The 18,338-nt window shown below is 39.6% G+C and overlaps 1 protein-coding gene across 4 annotated transcripts; it reads right to left on the bottom strand.

Annotated features, from left to right (window-relative positions):
- Window positions 1-2,691: 2,691 nt before the first annotated feature.
- On the bottom strand, window positions 2,692-18,041 carry LOC124223185 (pro-resilin). Of its 4 annotated transcripts, XM_046634940.2 has the most exons (8): window positions 12,786-12,941; window positions 11,916-11,959; window positions 11,387-11,651; window positions 11,042-11,281; window positions 10,842-10,951; window positions 6,210-6,530; window positions 4,088-4,373; window positions 2,692-3,197 (listed from the first exon to the last, which is right to left on the bottom strand). In XM_046634940.2, exons 6-8 carry the CDS (start codon window positions 6,513-6,515, stop codon window positions 3,106-3,108), a joined length of 684 nt encoding a protein of 227 aa, XP_046490896.1. In that variant the 5' UTR covers window positions 6,516-6,530; window positions 10,842-10,951; window positions 11,042-11,281; window positions 11,387-11,651; window positions 11,916-11,959; window positions 12,786-12,941; the 3' UTR covers window positions 2,692-3,105. The 4 variants fall into 4 exon arrangements, 2 of the variants coding, with proteins under 2 accessions (XP_046490896.1, XP_046490895.1); XR_011177634.1 differs by lacking the exons at window positions 2,692-3,197; window positions 4,088-4,373; window positions 6,210-6,530 and adding exons at window positions 10,706-10,720; window positions 18,027-18,041 and having other exon boundaries at window positions 12,786-13,105; XR_006884223.2 differs by lacking the exons at window positions 2,692-3,197; window positions 4,088-4,373; window positions 6,210-6,530 and adding exons at window positions 10,706-10,720; window positions 18,027-18,041 and having other exon boundaries at window positions 10,842-11,281; window positions 12,786-13,105.
- Between the last annotated feature and the right edge of the window lie 297 nt (window positions 18,042-18,338).

The raw sequence follows: 18,338 nt of genomic DNA, 5'->3' as shown, positions 1-18,338 counted from the left end.
ACAGTGTTGAAAATACCTGTTTTTACAGAATAAATGTAATTGTGGGAAAGTTAAGAGGACTAGAAAAGTGGAACCCGGTAATCCTGGATTTTTAAGGTGGCTAGAAACGAATCCAACGTCAAAATTTTTAAATTCAAAATAGCGGATCAAATATAGCGGACTCGAAGTATGAAAATTCATTCAATTCGCTTAAAATTTGTTACCGCGGAGTTTCCAAGGTCGCTGAAATCGAAACCGACGTCAGAATTTCAAAATTCAAGATGATGGATCGAATATGGTGGACTAAAAACATAAAAATTAATTCTATTCTCACATATTAGATTTGCGATCTCGAATTTTGAAGATATCTCAAATCTGACCCCATTTTTGAAATCAATGACTTCGAAAACCTTAACATATCCAGTTTCAAGGGATTTGAATGAAAGAAAAAATGTATATTTAAAAGGGTGAAGCGACGGATGCAAAATTCTCCTCGTTGGCCGCTCTTGGGAAGACGGTTATCAAACTTTACCTCCGAACCATGGTTGAACCTGATGAAATTTAATCGAGGCTAGATGCACAGCTCAATCCCTACCGATCATAATTAAGCTCGGTTGAATCATGTAGCTGGCTAGGCGATGTTTATCTAGCCGGGTTTCCAACTTCGACCTGAAGCCAGCTCAATCTATTCGTTCACTCTCTCTCTCTCTCTCTCTCTCTCTCTCTCTTCCTCTCTATCTATCCATCCCTCCTCGTCTCCCTCTCTACGAGGTAATTCGGTAATGGACAAAACCGTTTCGTTCCCGGGCGCCCGCCGGAAGCTGATACAAGGCAAAAGCTCTCCCGGTATAACAGCGCCATGCGCACACATTCGGGGGTCTCTATTTTGCACCGGCATGCTCTAGCAATATCTGCGTGTATTTCGTGGTCCCTCGCTCTATCACGTACACATAAATTCACGAGGAACGGGACACCGAGTGTTACGCCCTGCTGTACAGCCACTCGGCAAGAAGTTCTTCCCTTATCTCTCACGTTTCTGACAAATTAGGAACATTTGATACACCGTGTCGTTATACGTGTCTCATGGCGAGTGGATTGCCGCCCTTCGCTTGCTCCGCGTTACCCGATCAATCAGACTGGTAAGAAATTTTCCTATGAAACAAAAACAACGCGGCAAGAAAGTTTCGAATTTGACTTGATCGGTTGTAACGCTCCGCTCGCTTTTTGACGCTTCGTTTCGCTGCCGCAGCTTTCCATCACGGTTGGCTCGTTATTTATTCCCTAGGGATTTCTTCCCCGCTTCATTTGTTAACTTCGTCCAAAGTCTTTTTTCTATTCTCAAACTACGCCGATCTGCAGCACTGCAGTTGATCTTCAACGAAAATCCCTAGAGTCTGCGGAATGATTACGGCTGACTGTGTACGTAATGGACGTGATCGATGCGATCCTGTTGGTTGAACACTCGTACGTACCTGCAGTTACGTGCTGGAATTATTCGACCCTGAAGAACTACTTGTCGTTAGAAAACTTGGCAGAGAATTTTTCCACAGCGTTCTTCGCCTCGCGTTTGGAATTTTGTGTTACGCAAAGCTGGACGAAAATAAGAGGATTTTATCCGTGCAAGAAAAAAAAAAAAAAAAGAAGAAATTTGGTGGCAGCGTAATTCGTCCCGCTTTTCAAAGACTTTTAAGATAAAAATTTCTCCGCATATTTGTCAGAAGAATATACACAAATGACAAGGCTTTTAATTATTATCGTTAGTTTAAGGAAAAAATCAGCTGAAATTTAAGTCCTCGTTCTCCGAACGATTTTTTTTTTCCGTCCGAACTGTACGGTTCACGGTTTTTTGTAATTGAACTCGTGGATTCTGAGTACGTCTGAAGCGTAAAACCAGATTCCCGATTCTCATAGCTGTCATCTATAAATTGGAATTAGTGTAACGTATTTGCAAAGCCGATTGGACACCGTAAACGCGAGTCATCCGCCGAGCTAAAAGTGTACTTAAAACGTCAAGAAGCATTTCATTAGAGAATATAAGCTTTCCGAAACTCCCTCTTTCCACCCTTGTCGCACTACCCTAATCCTACAGTGACGCCGGCGGACGGGGTCCGACATATGTTTGCATCAACGGCATCACTTCCGGTTCGAGGTGAAACTTTTCAGGAGTCAAAGTAGAGGGAGAATCTATTTCGCCGCTCCTCGATCCTCGAATTATCATTTACGTTTTAGTTCTACGTTTATTCTCATATCTATTATTAATGTCCAGTTTTAACGCGATGTAAGACGAAAGTGATGATCTGTAGAAAACCGAGTTGAGACTAAGGAAATGAAATAGATCGTGGCAATTTCCGGCTTGAGGGAAATACCCCGATATGAAAACAATTGCTTGTTCACGGATGCGGATATGCGTCGAGGAGAACCGGAAGCACCCGACTCAAGGGGCGAAGTGAAGGGTGCAGAAGTGGCAGGGGGTCGAGCTTCAAGAAAAGCGTCTCGACGTTCTGTACGAAATTTGTTGCAAGCGGGTTAATTCTTTCATTTATACCTCAGGAAACGTTGTTTTTAACGTAATTTCATTGATGAATTATAAATATTATAAACAATCACGTGTATTTTCACCCACGCACAAGCAGCACACGTATATAATGTACGTTATTGTATATTGTATAAGTTGTAAAAAATAGGAAGTGACGTGCATAAAGTTTTTGCGGATATTTTCATTTCACATTTTATTACATATTGTACAATGCTTGTGTAATAAAATATTTGCTCGTTTATTTATATGACACAAATTTACGTTCGTCACGTATTAAATGAAGAATAAAATAATAAAACCGATTTAACGACGTTACGAATACGTTATGGTACATGGGTATAAGATTATATTTATAAAACTGGCGTTTTATGCATGAAAATATATTTATACAGTGAACTGGCCAAGCCTTGAGTACGAATTAAATTGAAATAAGATTATGCACGTAAGAATATCGAGGAAAGAGATAATAAGGAGATGTAAAGAAACGAAGAGAGTTTGGGTAATTATAGCTAGCAATAACGTTGCGATGGGGTCTCACGGCGTATTATGTTTTCGGTCTAGGATATCAAGAGGTATATTAGCAGCGGTAATTATTTCCCATAATCAGCACCCGGTGGCAAATATTGGTTGTTCGGAGTCCCGCCGTTGCCGAATCCGCTTCCGTTTCCACCTACGAAACCACCTGCGACCAAACCAAGTATTTTACAACCTCGATAAAATATACTTAATATACTCTCTAGGATATCCATTGAAACCGTAATTACAACCAACTTCCTTCCATAAACACGTATCCAATTATGCGCGTCACTTCGTTCGCTTATTAAACGCAACCTGTCTCTTATCGGCAGAGTAGAAGAAGAAGAAGAAGAAAAAAAATAAGAAAAGAGATAAGTTCGCCAATCAATTCTCTATTTTTCGAACAGTGCGTTTCATTATTTTGTAAAAAAATTGTATTAAAAAAAATAATAACTTCAGCTTGCAGAAGCTCTCAGAACAGGACAAATATATACTTTTCCTTTTTCTACATTGTATTTTCTGTATCGTCTTCAGCGTACCTGTTTTTTTTTTTTTTTCCCCATTCTTGGGAAGCAATCTGACTTAAAGCCATATCACAGTTTACTTAAAACTTCAAATGACCCTTGTAACTTCGTATAACCTTAACAAATCCAAAATAACAAGTTTTGGCCGTAACCATCGAATTTTGATTATTTATTTCGATTTAACATCCGCCATATTGGATTCAGAAATTAAAAATCAAATTCCGACTTCAGATTCGTGATCAGCGACCCCTAGAGGCTCCCGTAGTAATAAAACTCAGGCCAAAGTATTGATTTGAAAAATGTGTGACCGAATGGGCTAAGAGTATAAGAAAATCAGTTTCTCAGCTTCGCTCTTTCATATTAACGGAGACTTTGAGAAATGATAGAATTACCGTATCTTGTTAATTAGTTTTTCCCTAATATCAGCAGTGATTTTGTTTTATCTTTTCGTTACTCTCTAACACGAGGGATTTTGAGCCAGGGGTAAATCCTCCCCCGCTCCTCCTTCCTTTCTATCTCTGTTTTTCCTTACCTCCGCGATGGCCGCCACCACCGGCGCCAAATCCACCCTGGTAATTGGGACCTCCCGCATATCCGGCGACTCCAAACTGAGGAAACTGAGCTTGACCCTCGTACTGAACGTCTGCGTTGTAACCGCTGGCATCGTCGGCTGTGTACCTGACTATTTGGGTCCTTGAGTCAGGTAGCAGGACTCTGTACTCACCACGCACCGTATTTCCGTCGCTGTTTTCCTGTTGGCCGAAGTCATTTCCGGTCGGCGGGTCTCTCACTTCGTATTGAAAGCTGTAGGGTTTCGGCTGGAAGTACCAAGTTTGAAAAAAAAATTTTAATCTTATTTCTCAATCGTTGCCATCCTCCTCGTCTGTATTTATATGTATATACAAAATTCATTTGTCTTTAAATTAATCGATGGTTTATCCAACGTCAAAGACACGCCTATACCTAGGTTTTAGTTGTCCGCAGCGTTGTGCAGATGAGAAATGCCAGAGCTTGCCATTTCTAATTGCGAAGGCGGCGCCTAAAGACCGATCCGATTTCTCTGCGGCCGCTGATGATTTATCGATATCGTTTGCAGACTACCTGCTGAAACGATCGTTTATAACTACGCGGGGGAATGAATTATTCCCGATATTAACTTCCGGGTTCGTTGGTGCCTCCGGCAGGTCGCGGCTACTGACTTATGAGCGAAAAACGTTCTCCAACCTCGATGAGATGCGATTGAATGAAAATAGTTTTTTAACCCAGTGAAAATCGTTTGAAAATTCGGTTCTTTCGCTCTTTTCATCGCTCGCCAAAAATCCCTGATTCCCGGGGTGGATTTAGGGTGAATCCGTGGCTGTTTTTTGTTCGATTAGCATGGTGAGCGACGGCGAACTTGATTGTTGGATAATTAAATTCGAGCACCATTCGCGGCCCGCGTGTAGATCGAGTGTGTGGTGAGGAGGATGAGGGTTTCAAAAATGGTAATTTTGAAATTTGCATCCCGCGCTTGTGGAAAGCTCTACGCGAATTACCTTTTTTCGCGAGATACTCGAGGGTGAGAACAGCTCGCGACTCTTCAGCTCGACGCTTATCACCCACGACGAGACGAAACGCGACTCGTTCATCACTCGGAATGAGGAAAAATTTCCCGAGTCAAGTGCGAAGAATTTTTTCACGGCTTACCACGGAAGAATACCAACCGACACATAACTACGTAGCCAAGTAATGTCCGTTTATTTCACAGGAGAAAATTAAGCCGACTAATCGGACAACAGTTGTCTGCATGTCAGCCACGAGTTCACGAATTTGGAATTTTTTGCGTTATAGAAGTTTTAAGGATGTACTGTCTCTACATTCTTAACTGATAGTGAGTCTCGTCGACAATATTGAATACTTTATGATAAAATGAAAATTGAAAAAAAAAATCAACCTCAATAAAGACGATGATAAAATCAAACTTGAATGATAATAATGCCCAGAAGTTGTCGATAAATTGTTTGAACAGAACATTGTTTAACAAATTTTTAGGGAATGTTTTATTTTTTTTTTTTGTCATGTGAAGCGAATCCGTTAATTTTTCTGAATACACATGAATTTTTTAAAAATTTTCTCTTTGTTTTGAAATTTCGGTTTTTGAAAATTAAAAATTTCTATAAATGGCGGAAAAATCGTGAATTCAAAATGGTTGTAAATTACAGTCAAATAGTTTCATAAATACAGCCTTTACAAATTTTCTAAAACGGAAATTTGAAAATCCTAAGAAAATTCTTTCAAAAATTCATGTGTCTCCAGAAGAATCAACGAATTCATTTGACACGACAAAAAAAAAAAAAGAAAAAAACATTCCTTAAAAATTTGTCAAACAATGTTTCGTTCAAACAATTTATTGATAACTTTTGTGAATTATTATTGTTAAAATTCAATTACTTGTTGTGTTTATTGCGGACGATTTTTCCCCGATTTTTATCTTATCATAAAGTATTCAGCCAGTACATCTTCAAGGACATTAATTGACGAAACCAAGGCAGGACACAGTTTCGATTTCGGGCTTATTGAGAGTCGTTCTGATCACCGACTCTCTACCGATTGGTCAATTACAGTATCTTGCCAAGGGTGTTCACCCCAAGGACGAATGCTTCCAATTGTCTCACCCTGCCGTTGTCATTGTTGTAATTGTACCCGCCACCAATGTTCGACGGTCCCTGGAATCCGGACGGCTGTCCGCCGAAACCACTTCCGGTGATGCTTGGCCCCCCGCCAAATCCAGTTCCTGGACTCCCGAATCCTCCGGGGAAACCAGGAGCTCCGTAGGATCCTGATGGCCTCTGGCCTCCGCCTCCAAACAGTCCATTGGTACCTGATCCTCCGGGTCCTCCGGGCCTGTTGTATTGGTAACCTCCTCCACCGCCTGGCAAAAGACCGGCCGATACCGTCCCTCCTAGACACGCCAGCACCATGAGGAACCCTGTATTCTGAAGGAAAATGAGATACGAGGTTAGAAACAGTATGAGAAACGAGATAAGTGGGCTGAATTTTAACGTATTTTGAAAAGAAGATCTATGGATCGGTCTTTTCGTGGTCGAAAGAAGAGAAGTTACGTGGATCTTTGAAACTGGTATTTTCATGGTCGAAGATAAGAATGGATAAGGAAACGGACCTTCTTATGGAGGCATAAGAACGGATTCTTTGTCTTTGTTCTAAACCTGATGTTTGATTCCAAAGAGAAAATCAATGGACCTATGTGTCGTTTCATGATCAAAGAAAGTACGTACAGGATGAAGAAATTTTTCAGTCCAGAAGTGAACTCAATCTCCATTAACAACAACGTTCGCACTGGTGGAGTTAAGAATTGGTTTTTGTTTCGTCGAGGAACACATCGAGTGCAGAAAGTAATTTGCTAGTATCAATGAAACGCATGACTTGTCGATTCGTCTCGACGTATCGTTCGATGGTTATAATCCGCGTGACGACCGCGGGTTGACGTAGGATGAATGAGACGATGAAATGTAGAAAGGTACCCGAGAACAAAGAGTTTTTCTACAGTTCCTAAAAGCTAATGAAGTTTTTTATTCCGCTTCTACCGTTTCAGGGTGAAAAGATTTTCCATTATCGCGGACTTGACAAAATGAAATCGCAAATCACTGGTAAAATCAACGGTGCGTTGGGTTTCTTACTTACCTGAAGACGTTTCATCATATTATGCTTTGTGAACGAAGAGTCCAGGCGAACTGGAAAGATGATCCAACGCCGAGCTTATATACCTGCCCGATTCTTTGTTACAGTTTAGCGATGATGCACGCGGTTCTAGGCGGAGGAATCGGGGTATCGCAGCGGCTTTTTTGCCCCTTCACTATGCGGCTGCAGAAAACTGCACGTTTGCTATGCAGCTCCATTATGCACCGACCATCCGTTCGTCTCTCGCATGCTCGACACCGCGATTTACCAATTTGCTCGTTTAGTTACATTACCGCTCGATTGCCAATTCATCATACTCTGGTTTTAAACACCACCTTCATCCTATTATTTATAACTCGCCGTGGCGTTCAGCGTATCCGTAACATGGTTACCTTCGTTACGTGGCGCGTGCCTTTGCGAAACGCCGCGTTACGTATCTGCTCAAGAAAATAAACGCTCCTCGAGGACTTTTGTCAAGGATCGATTCAAAATCAAGCCGGGACGTTCTTATTCAATGACGAGGCTTTTACGCCGTTCGATTCAACATTTCGATAGTGTCCTGAAGAGGGTGAATCGAAGAGGAATTGTAATGGGTACCTTATCACAATGTGGTTCATTATTTAAAAAACAAACGCTCTGATGATGTTCGGATCAGCGTGATTTCTGACCTAAAAGCTGTTTAACGGGAGCGAGAAATTCCCGTGAACGTGAAACTTGAGACCAACTGGAACGTTGTGTCAATTTACGAACAAGAATAGCACGAGTTTTATTTAATTCCGTTTCACTTCCAACACCAAGCATCGAAAGTCGAACGTGCTTATTTATTCCTCCCTCATAAAACAGCGACTTCAACTTGACTCGGTCGACTTTTTTCCCAGACAAAAGGAAGTCTGGGCGACATCTGCCATCCGGAAAGCAGAATATCCTCTTAGCCGAATGTTTGAGAAGGGATTACAAATCAATTTACGGTCGTTGCGGAGGGTCGCTGAGTGTAGAACTTGAGAAACTTTCACGTCCTCTCGGAACGACTTATAAACCGAAGATTCGTCCCGCTAGCTGGCGGATCCTCGTCCTTGCGATATAAGACCGGAAGCTTCCGGCGGTGTAAATTACGTCGCTCTCAATTAGCCCGGAAAAGTGACGATCATCCGCGAACCACGTGACCCGAAGATCGATCCTTCGGGTCTTTGGAGTCCGCAGAGGGGAATCGATCGATGGATCGATCGATCGATCATCTCCTCCGTCGGGATGAGACGTGGATAATCAGGCAGATCGTGCGCGCTGTGAGATGATTATTACTTCACTCCTGCGTTCGTTCCTTTTCAGAGAACTCTCTCATCACGTAGGAGAGTTATACTTTCCACTCGTATGGGGAAAATTATAGGCGTGTGTGGGTCGGGCGGAATATGTAACGCATTGCGAAAGTGGTCAGCGTTTCTGCACGCAAAACGTTTGTTTTAACTTTAACGAGTTCTCATGGGGCCGAATATCACGCACCGCATGTTAAACGTTTATTATACGGGCCGAAATAATCCGCCCACTCGAATTACCGAACATGGTTGCAAACGCTGCTGCAGAAAATTATGCGCTTCATGGATCGAGCCACGAATCTCAGAATTATACACCCGATTTGGCAAGCGAATTTTGCGAAATAAGAATACTTCGAATGTCAGCTTGTACCATCAACAATTACGTCATTTGAATCACATTGTTCAGAACGAATTTGGAGTTCGGGTTCTAGATGTCGAATTTTGATCTTTTCCACGTAACTAATAAGTGGAAAATAGTTTTATTAGATAGAATTTGCTTTTTAAGAAACCAAAACGAGATTTCGGATTCTTAAAATAATTATATATTTTTACCAACATTTATCGTAAATAATGATTCAACAAACTTCGGTTTCGCTTTCAAATTTTGGCATAAAAGTGACTTAAATGCAAAACCGAAGTTTGTCTATTACTTACAATAAATGTTTGAGAAAATACAGGTTCGGATTTGTAAAACATCAAATCTTATATAATAAACCTTTTTTTTTTTATACTATTAGTTACGTGGAGGAAATGAAAATTTGACATCTAGAACTCAGATTCAAAATTCGTGTTGATCGGTCTTATTTGTCAACGTAAAAAAGACAAGAGCGAACCTTACAAGTAATAAATGAAGATTTTGGTTATTATTCGATGTACAAAATCAAAATTTATTCATTTCAATATAAACTCATGAAAAAGATTTATATATTCTTTACCGAGCTGTGTTATGGCAGCTAAATTCTTCGCCATAACATTTCTGATCCTTGTGAAAAAGCAAACGTCAAAATTCGTTCACTCAAGTCTGTCGAAAAGTGAGCAATTTTGTTGAGTGCAGCTGCTCGATTCCGTCAAGTAATTGTTTACCGATGAAGTACGAGTGGCGTAATTTTGTAACAAACACGGGGTAGGGGAGGTGGGATGCAGTTGTTTGTCACCGACAATTCGCTTCCGGCGTTGAATTCGTTGCGTTTTACCCCCGAGTGATTTTCCTCGGGTTTTATCGGTTAACTTTCTTAATTACATTTTACAATGAAATGTTAAAGTTGACGATTCGCCGCGGACGACGACGCAATATTTTCTCTTTCCTCAAATCTCCTGTCTTCCAATCGGCCAACAAATTCCTGCTTCCTATTTTCCTCTCGGCTCCTCTCTTCTCGCTCAAGTCCGTCACTCAGCGTTGTTACTCAAACTTTTGCGAATGTCTTCGCATTACGCGCTATGCCCAAAGCCGAACTGCATCACGGGTGTAAAGGACATTTTCCTCGACATGTCTCTAATTTTTGGTGAAAATAGAGAAAAAATTAAAATAAAAAATCTACAGACTCTCGAACCGCAGTTCCAATTGACAGATGCAATTGTCTCCCGCCGCGAGGAATTCGCTCGTTGTGAAATTTTATAGATGTATAATCCTTGACTCCGCAAATTTCTCGGTGAAACGTCCTAGGACATGCGGTAATTCCCGTCAATTTATTTCCGCAACGTGGATTCGAGATTCAAGACGTCGGAATTTCACGTTCAAGGAGAATCGCTCCGAGTTAGGTTGAACGTCGTTTAACCATTCGCGGTAAAAAAACCTCTGAACGTTTCCTTGTTCGTAATAAACGTGTCGTAAGGATTCCTCAAGACGTGAAAAAAGAGCGATAAGTCAGGCGCTGCGTTGCGTAAAATGGCTCAAAGATTTATCGAGGATCTCGCTCGACTAGCGTTCATTGTTGTTGGATGATTTTTTTCCGAATTTAATTGACATCAAAGGTGGCGCAGCCGGGATACTAAACCTTGGAAAACAGCGTCCATTAAAATGTCAAGTCCGATGATTAACCGCTTACGCAAGATGCTTTGCACTCCAGATACCGCGGTGCGGTAATTTCAATTTCCAGATCGCATATCGGCTTCGGGCGGATCTGAACCGCAAGAATGAGTTGCGATTAGTAGATCTACGAGTAAAGGTTTCTTCTCTCCTGCAATGCGCCAGCAGCAATTAACGATGAGAGATGAGTGGCGCGCTTCACGATTTGAGCCCAGTTACTCTGGCTGTAAAAAAAAGCTTAGAAAAATTACGGTAATAAATATATGACTTGCCAGTTACGGCGAAGATCCACTCCGGGAAAGAGATCGCGATCTGGATGATGCGGGATCATCTCATCTCGATGCAGGCTTTCATGCTTAGCAATATCGTTACGAAACTTGAGCTATGATACAAAAACGATGTGATATGGTTATTCGGATAACAATGGTCCGGGCAACGGCCAACCCAAAAATCAAACATAACGATAATATACCCGAGTGACTTGAGACGCATTTTTCGGAGTCATTGTTGCACCGATTGGATATCGTCCTGATTACGAAAATTGTACTTTATTAAGATTGTGAGGATCAAGACTTTTTGAGATTCTTTTTACTGCTTTTTCTTATCGGGTTTTTGAAGAACATCCAACTTCGCATTAGTTGACACTGTATTTGTACCGTTTTGTAAAGCATGTATCAAGGAAGTTGAGAATTAGCATCGATGAACAAAATGCCTGAAAAAAAAAAAAAAAAAAAAAAAATGAACTTTTAATGTTGTGATCGAACGTTTTATGCATTTTGTGAATTTTCATTGGACTTTTAAATAGTGCTTTGATTACATCGATGATATTTTTTCAATTTTATCGCCGTTCGTTCGCTTCTCGATTCGGTTGTCATTTTTACTTTGCATTTTTTCATAGGTTTAAACGCTATGGAGAGCAAAAAGTATTTTATTGATTCCAAGAGTTACATGATTATTTTATACGCAGTTGGTCTTCGCGGCTGGATGTGAACGTCACTTATTTCGAGACAACTGGACTCAAGTAGATTGACATTTTTAATTATAGTCCACGTTCAAGACCAATTACCGTTCGAAGTTACAGGCTGTAACAGGTAAATATTTGAAAAGGATTAGTAGTGACGACAGCATTTCTTATTTCTGTCTTGATTTTGATTTGTCGAAAACAGGAGGAACGTCATAATCTACCATTATTCGAAAACTCTGTAAAACAATTAACACGACCACTAATAGTTGTAGGAAAAATAGCCGGAACGCTTTTGTAGCCTGAAAGTACTTGAGGCTTCAACGGACATTTTTGTAATGACAATGAGTTTAATTGTGAACTGACTGACTTGTTTCAAACTCACCTTACGCATTCACTTGCCACCAGGCGCAAGATAGACGATGTTACCTGGAACATAAATTTTTTTTACAGTAACCGTGCAAATATCGATAGCTGATACGTGACGGAAAAACGAATGAATATTTTGGTGTTAAGTTGAAGTTCCGAATTTGAATAGTTGCGAATGTATCAAATTCCGAATTGTTTGGTGGCGAAACTTGAAGGGAAGAAATCAAACTTCGACGAAACAACAAGGTTTCGAATGGTCGGAAAACCGACGGCTCAAAGTTTCAAACTGTAAGATTCCGAAAATTCAAGTTACGATTGAATAAAGTTCCGAAAAGTGAAGTTTTGATGGAGTAAGATTCTGAAAATTAAAATATGCCCACGCAACGTAGTTTATTCAACGAGTGGGTCTAAAAATTGAGAAAAATCGAAAATCGGAATGACCAGGATTTCGAACGTAAAAATATCGAAAATCCAAAACAAAGAAATATTAAACCGTTGAAACTTCTCCAAGCCAGAAATTCATAGAACCGAAAATCTTGGAGATTCAAATTTGTAAATTTTCTCATTTTTGCACTTTTGAAATTTTGATTTGTCAGATTTATGCCCTTTCAGGATTTTGTCTTTTCAAAACTTTGAGCGTCGAATTTCACACCATTCGAAATTTTGGTGTTTCGTAGAAATTTGATTTCTTTACTTTAAGTTGCACTACCAAAATTTGGAGATTTCGTGTTTTTGGAACTTTTCAAATTTGAAAATTGAACCCCATCCTCATTCTACGGATCCCACAACCACCCTCATAAAATTGTACTTTTCTTCAATCGGTAAAGAAAATTCCAACTCGCAATTCTGAGAATAATTATTATTAGTATTAAATGTTTGTTCGTACTGGGATCGGGCTTAGCCTCGATCATGGTGTAGAGTTGGGCGATCACCAAGACGGCAAAGACGAGGGATGCGACAACCTTCATGTTGAGAGTGTTGAGGTACTTCGGAAGAAGTGAGTCAGTGTCGTACGTTGGCCGGAGATTCGGTATTTATACCGTCCAGACTACCCCCAAATTACTTCCGAAAGATTGCCTCAAGTCCGAGAGTGATTGTAAAAATGGACACCTTTCCGTATCACTCAATAAACGTAAAATAATATCTGGTTCGTGACTCAAAGTTTTTTTTTACCACTCCATTTAACGACGGTTCCGCAATTCGTTGCTGTAATAATTCTTTTCCGTTTAGTTGGATTCTTATCTTTCGATTTTATTAGTATTAATAAAAAAATATCTTGAGTTCGTGCAACCAGAATTCCACTTTATCTATTTGTCTTCACCTCGTGACCATAATTTTGTTTGGTTCTTTCATTTGATGAGGATTGCGTAATACTGTCGTCTCAAAAAAAAATTTCCGTTCCGTCGAATTCTCATCCTTCGATTTTAACAATCTCGGTGAAAAAAAATATCTCCAGTTGGCGTAAGCTGTGTTTGGTTTCGTATATTCGTTTTCACCTTATGGCCAGATATTTTTTTCAATTCGATACTTGATGGGGATTGCGTGATACTGTCTCTTTTGATATACTTTTTCTTTTTCTAGAATTCTTTTCTTTGGATTCGACTGGCGCGGTTTCGCATTCTTGTCATATCCATCAACTCGAAAATTGGACGTCGGGTATGAAAAATTTCAAGAATTTTATACACCAGAAAAAGCTGATAGAATTTAATTCAATGTTGAACAAGGTATATTTTTTAATTGATAGATATTTTTCAGTTCAATCCAATTGAAATTTGGTTTTTCATTAAGACGATACAATTATTGAAGATGAATTTCCAGGTACATTGGTTTTCTTACACGGTCAATGTCCAAACAAATTGAACGTTTATGAGAATCCAGAGTGTGACTACAATCCAAATCTACAACGTCTGAAAATTTTCATGATCCCATGTTCACGTGGTTATATTTATTCATAATCTTCCAAAGTTCCAACTCAAAAGGCGCTATCTCAGCCATAATAATGTTTCATGAAATTGAATTGAACAGCATAATATTCAACATAATTACAACATCTTCGCAATACTTTCATGCAATTTTATGATTGAATTTGATTGACGGCACCGTAATTGTTTTTTTTTTTTTTTTTTTTAAATAATATGAAATTTTTGTACCAAAACAAATTCAGTTTGTTTAAATAAATGTTTCTTCGAGTCAAGAGCTCGAAGATTAAAGTGGGTAATGAAACGCGTTACAAAAATATTTTGTATCGACTCAACATTTGAGTTATTCAAGCGCGCAAAACGTATTCTTCATGTAGAATCATATTCTGACATGAGAGCAAAGTTCCATGGGTTTTTTCTCTTCCCATTTGGGATCATCTGTAGTCGCTGCTTCTTTTGCTAATTTTTCATTAGCATCGAGAGAATCTGGACAAGATATTCAAAATTCGAAATAGTGGTTACAGATTTTTCTGTTCAGCCCGTAAATCAGTTGCGTGTGAATTGATCAGTGAAAATATTTCAAACGAAATAGAAATGCTCGTTCCATTTCGAATCTTAAAATGAGCAAGCCACTTCAGTTTAGCGCTCCAACAATCTGTCGTTCTAGAAGTTTTTTAATGTTTCGACTCAAGCCTGCTTCTAAGTTATGGTAACCGATTCCCTCAATTTTTGTGGCTAAAATGGCAAGTGCCATGCATCCATGCTAGAATGGCAAGTCAAAAGAGCTTGATCACCATTTTTTTCATCCATCGGATCGGAGATTAGATGCAGAGTACGAGAAATAATTTTAGATTCCAAAAACAGTGGAACCAATTAATTTCAATGGTGAAAAAGGTTCACTGCTTGATGGACGAATATTTTTCAGTGTTGTTGAATTGGTATTTGGTTTTCAATGGAACAGTTTCCTCGACCAGATATCATTTCACAGGAGGATAAAATCTTGGGAGAAAAATCCTAATAAAAATTCAATTTTTCAAACACCCGAATGTTTTTATGATCCCATCTCCGTGTAGTTATAATTTTTTACATCAACTTCTTACAAAATTATTTCGAAAATCATATTTATAAAAATAATTACATCAATTCGATTGAAAATTCTTCGCAACATATTATATCGTTCGAATATTTACCCGGATGTGAATTTCGCATTTGTGTTAATTAGTCAACGGCATCAGACCATGCGTAAACGTTAAATTTTTTTTCTTATCGTTTTCGACATATGTTTTGAATCTATTTCAAACTTGAAAGTGTAATTCTGTACTAGCGATTGCCTTCGAGATATTCATTTGAGTTATTATTTCGTCCGTGTTTAAACACTTCGATGCCGAGCACGATTATACGCTTTGGGTAGTTAACATGTTTCGACATCGGTTTCACGTGTTTGCTCACATCCAGACATTATTGATTAATCAGGTGTGTGCTGGGAGTAACTGATTTTCACAATTTATACGTGCACGTGCCTTCGACCTAGGCCTCAAAAACAAAAAAAAAAAAAAAACATTATTTAATCAGATCGGAACTTGATAAATCCCATTTTTCCACGTGCGATGGTTTTTGAAAGGTACGCCAAACAATTTGAGAGTATTAATTGACTGTTAGGATGTATCAAGAAAATAACGATACATCCGGGTTCATAGATAAAAATCTTCCGCGTTTCGAGACCGTGCAAATTATTTCTGAACGCAATTCGAGCATGAAGGAAGAACTGCTATGGATTTTCCGAGTCAGTAATGGTCTGCAAATTCATTCGTTATTCCCCAATGTCGATCATTTTTACAATTCCACCAATTTTTGATATTTTCTGACTCTTTTTCTTCGCTCCAAGTTCGCGTCAAGTCATAAAATCTCTTATACTATTCGGCAAGCGTAATAAAAGATGACCGCGATTTTTTTTCACCCAGCAGAAATGATTGCAAACTCTTCATCCTTTCGCTGACTTTGATTATTTGAACGCTTTTACTAATTTTAGGTGTGTTTGAATTTTCATACTCAATTCACATCCTCCTTTTTTGAATTCTACCATTTATTCTCTTGCATTATCGATATTTCGATACTCTGATTGTATTATTCTTTGGACGGTTTGGTTTTTTACCAAATTTTTGTTTTCAAGCCTGTGATCTTTAACATTTATTTCGAGGTCAGAATAGGATCGCGGTGATTTCTAAATAATTCAAACACTGTGGAGATCAAAGATCCATTCAACTTTTTTGTCATTTCACACTAAAGTGTGATTTTAAATTCATCGACGTGACATTTTTTTTGTTAGAACAATTTGTCGTCTTGTAAATTGGACAGAGTGAAAATTAAATTCAGTCAATAATTCCGTCCACGTGGCGTTTCACCTTCAAGACATATCAAATGATCCGAAAAATTCCGAAATTCCGAGGCGTAATATTGATGTTTCGTATTCTAAATTTATCTGCCTCTGTCTATACAAATCTTTTTTCAACACCCGCATTCTTATTTACATATAATGTTCAACTAGCCGCGCTCTTTTTGTTGAGTTTGATCAGCCGTAACTTGTTCACAAAATCCACTCGTACAGAAATTTCCAACCCGGGTATTAAAAATTCTTTCAATCACATAAATCAAGATAAAGTTAACTGCCGTTGGCGAAGTTTATTTTTAAAATTTTTTCAAGGCAATAAACTTGGCGATTTTCTTCGATGTGATCAAATCGTGCGATATAATTACTAATCGATATTAAGCTTTCATTATTTTCCATTAAATTACATCAGCGACGAAACGATAAAATTTCTGAAAAAGTATCTATCATAAAAATTTTCACCTACGCGCATAACTCGACGAATCTTTCACCGAATCGATAAATTTTTTCCCCATGTTCATCACGATGTGAGAACGGCTATCAGAAAATGTCGGAAAAAAACTTGACATAAAATCCATGAAATACGATGACTGCAAAAGGTGGAAAAAAAAAAAAAAAATAAATGAATAAATAAATGCACTGATCGGTCCTCAGTTTTTCGCGCGGATTGAATATGCCTTGGTAATTTGCTAACATTGCATCGCAAAGCCCACGTTGGACTCGAGCATTCCGCATATAAGAGCACGGCTCGAAGCGCTAGTCAGGTCATCCGGCCAATCTGTTTCCCTTTTACTGTACTCATCGCAAATTACTCCGGTCTCTCGGTAGGTACAAACATCTCAGAGCACCGGTCGCATTAAGCCAAGAGACGGTCTTATCCCGAAGATGCCTTTGAGAATCATTGAGCGGTCTCTGCGTGTGTAGTTTCTGTTCAGTCCATCCTACTTTTCCTTTCGTTGGACTCGACGCTTTACTACATTTATTAGTTCGGATAATAAACGTGCCTCGCCCCGTTTCCGAACGATATTCCGAGCTGAAGGTACATCGATAATTTGTGCCGATTACGCTTGTTCTGATAATTTTTACGCGGTTTGAGAAAAGCTCGGTTTCGGTGAAGCGCGAAATTCGGACGAAAGCTCTCGAAGCGCGGTGCGCGCGGTCTGAGGTCCATGTTCTGAACTCGATATCAGCAGTTACTCAATTAGCGGTGTGCCAGAGTCGGAAATGTGTTGGTATATCTTTACGGGAGATTGTTAACGGGCCGAGACGTTGAACGTGTCGAGTGAAATTAGCCGTCGTTCGCGATGGGATTTTCATTACTTTGTTCCGTCGAATCGAGCGGGTAATAACCGTAGAGCTGAAATTATCCGCGGAGGAAACAACCCGAGTGTGAGGTATTAATTCCCCCCCCCCCCCCCCCCCCCCCAATATTTAACCGCCGTTCCGTAACGACTCACTCGATCATCCTGTAATCAGTACCGAAATTCCGTAATCCGCAATTTGGCAACTCGGTTAAGCCACCGTCGTCATCATCAACATCCTGTTACACCAAACTCGAGTCGAAAGCATGATAGACCAAAAACGGCTCTCACTTTGTACTTTGGCTGTTGTGCTCTGAGATGTTGTATCGCTTTCATTCGCATCACTCGCTTTCTTCCTCAGTAATAAAAAGTAACACCGTGATTGAAATATTTCACGATTGCTTAGATTTTATTGAGTGATTACGAGAGATTACTTTGACCAGGTGATCTATCGCGATTTCGTTAACATTACAATGAGATTTCTGTAATTCAAGGCAGAATTTTACTTCGACATTACTGACTTTAGTGTGATTTCGGAGATTGCGAAATCGTTTCGAATAATATTGACATCGTGATTACTTTCGTGAAACTGTTTCCGCTTTTCCATCCCGTCGTCATGCTGCGTCGCACTGACGTCGAATTCGTTTGTAGTGATGATGCAGGCTCAGACCGACTGAGTGAAACCCGATGTGAACTACTCGATCAGCCGCATATGGGAACCGCGGAATCCCGGGTAATAGCTTAAGCGAAACAGCATTTGGTCGCCTGCTGTTTTTGACTTTGACATCACTGCAGTCCGCGAATCGAGGCGTTTTCAGGAATTGGGCATCGTG

Source organism: Neodiprion pinetum, chromosome 7 (genome assembly GCF_021155775.2).
Source record: "Neodiprion pinetum isolate iyNeoPine1 chromosome 7, iyNeoPine1.2, whole genome shotgun sequence".
In the NCBI taxonomy this organism is placed as follows: Eukaryota; Metazoa; Arthropoda; class Insecta; order Hymenoptera; family Diprionidae; genus Neodiprion; species Neodiprion pinetum.
Note: the sequence above shows the minus strand (reverse complement) of the source record. Positions and strands in the feature narration are given on the sequence as shown.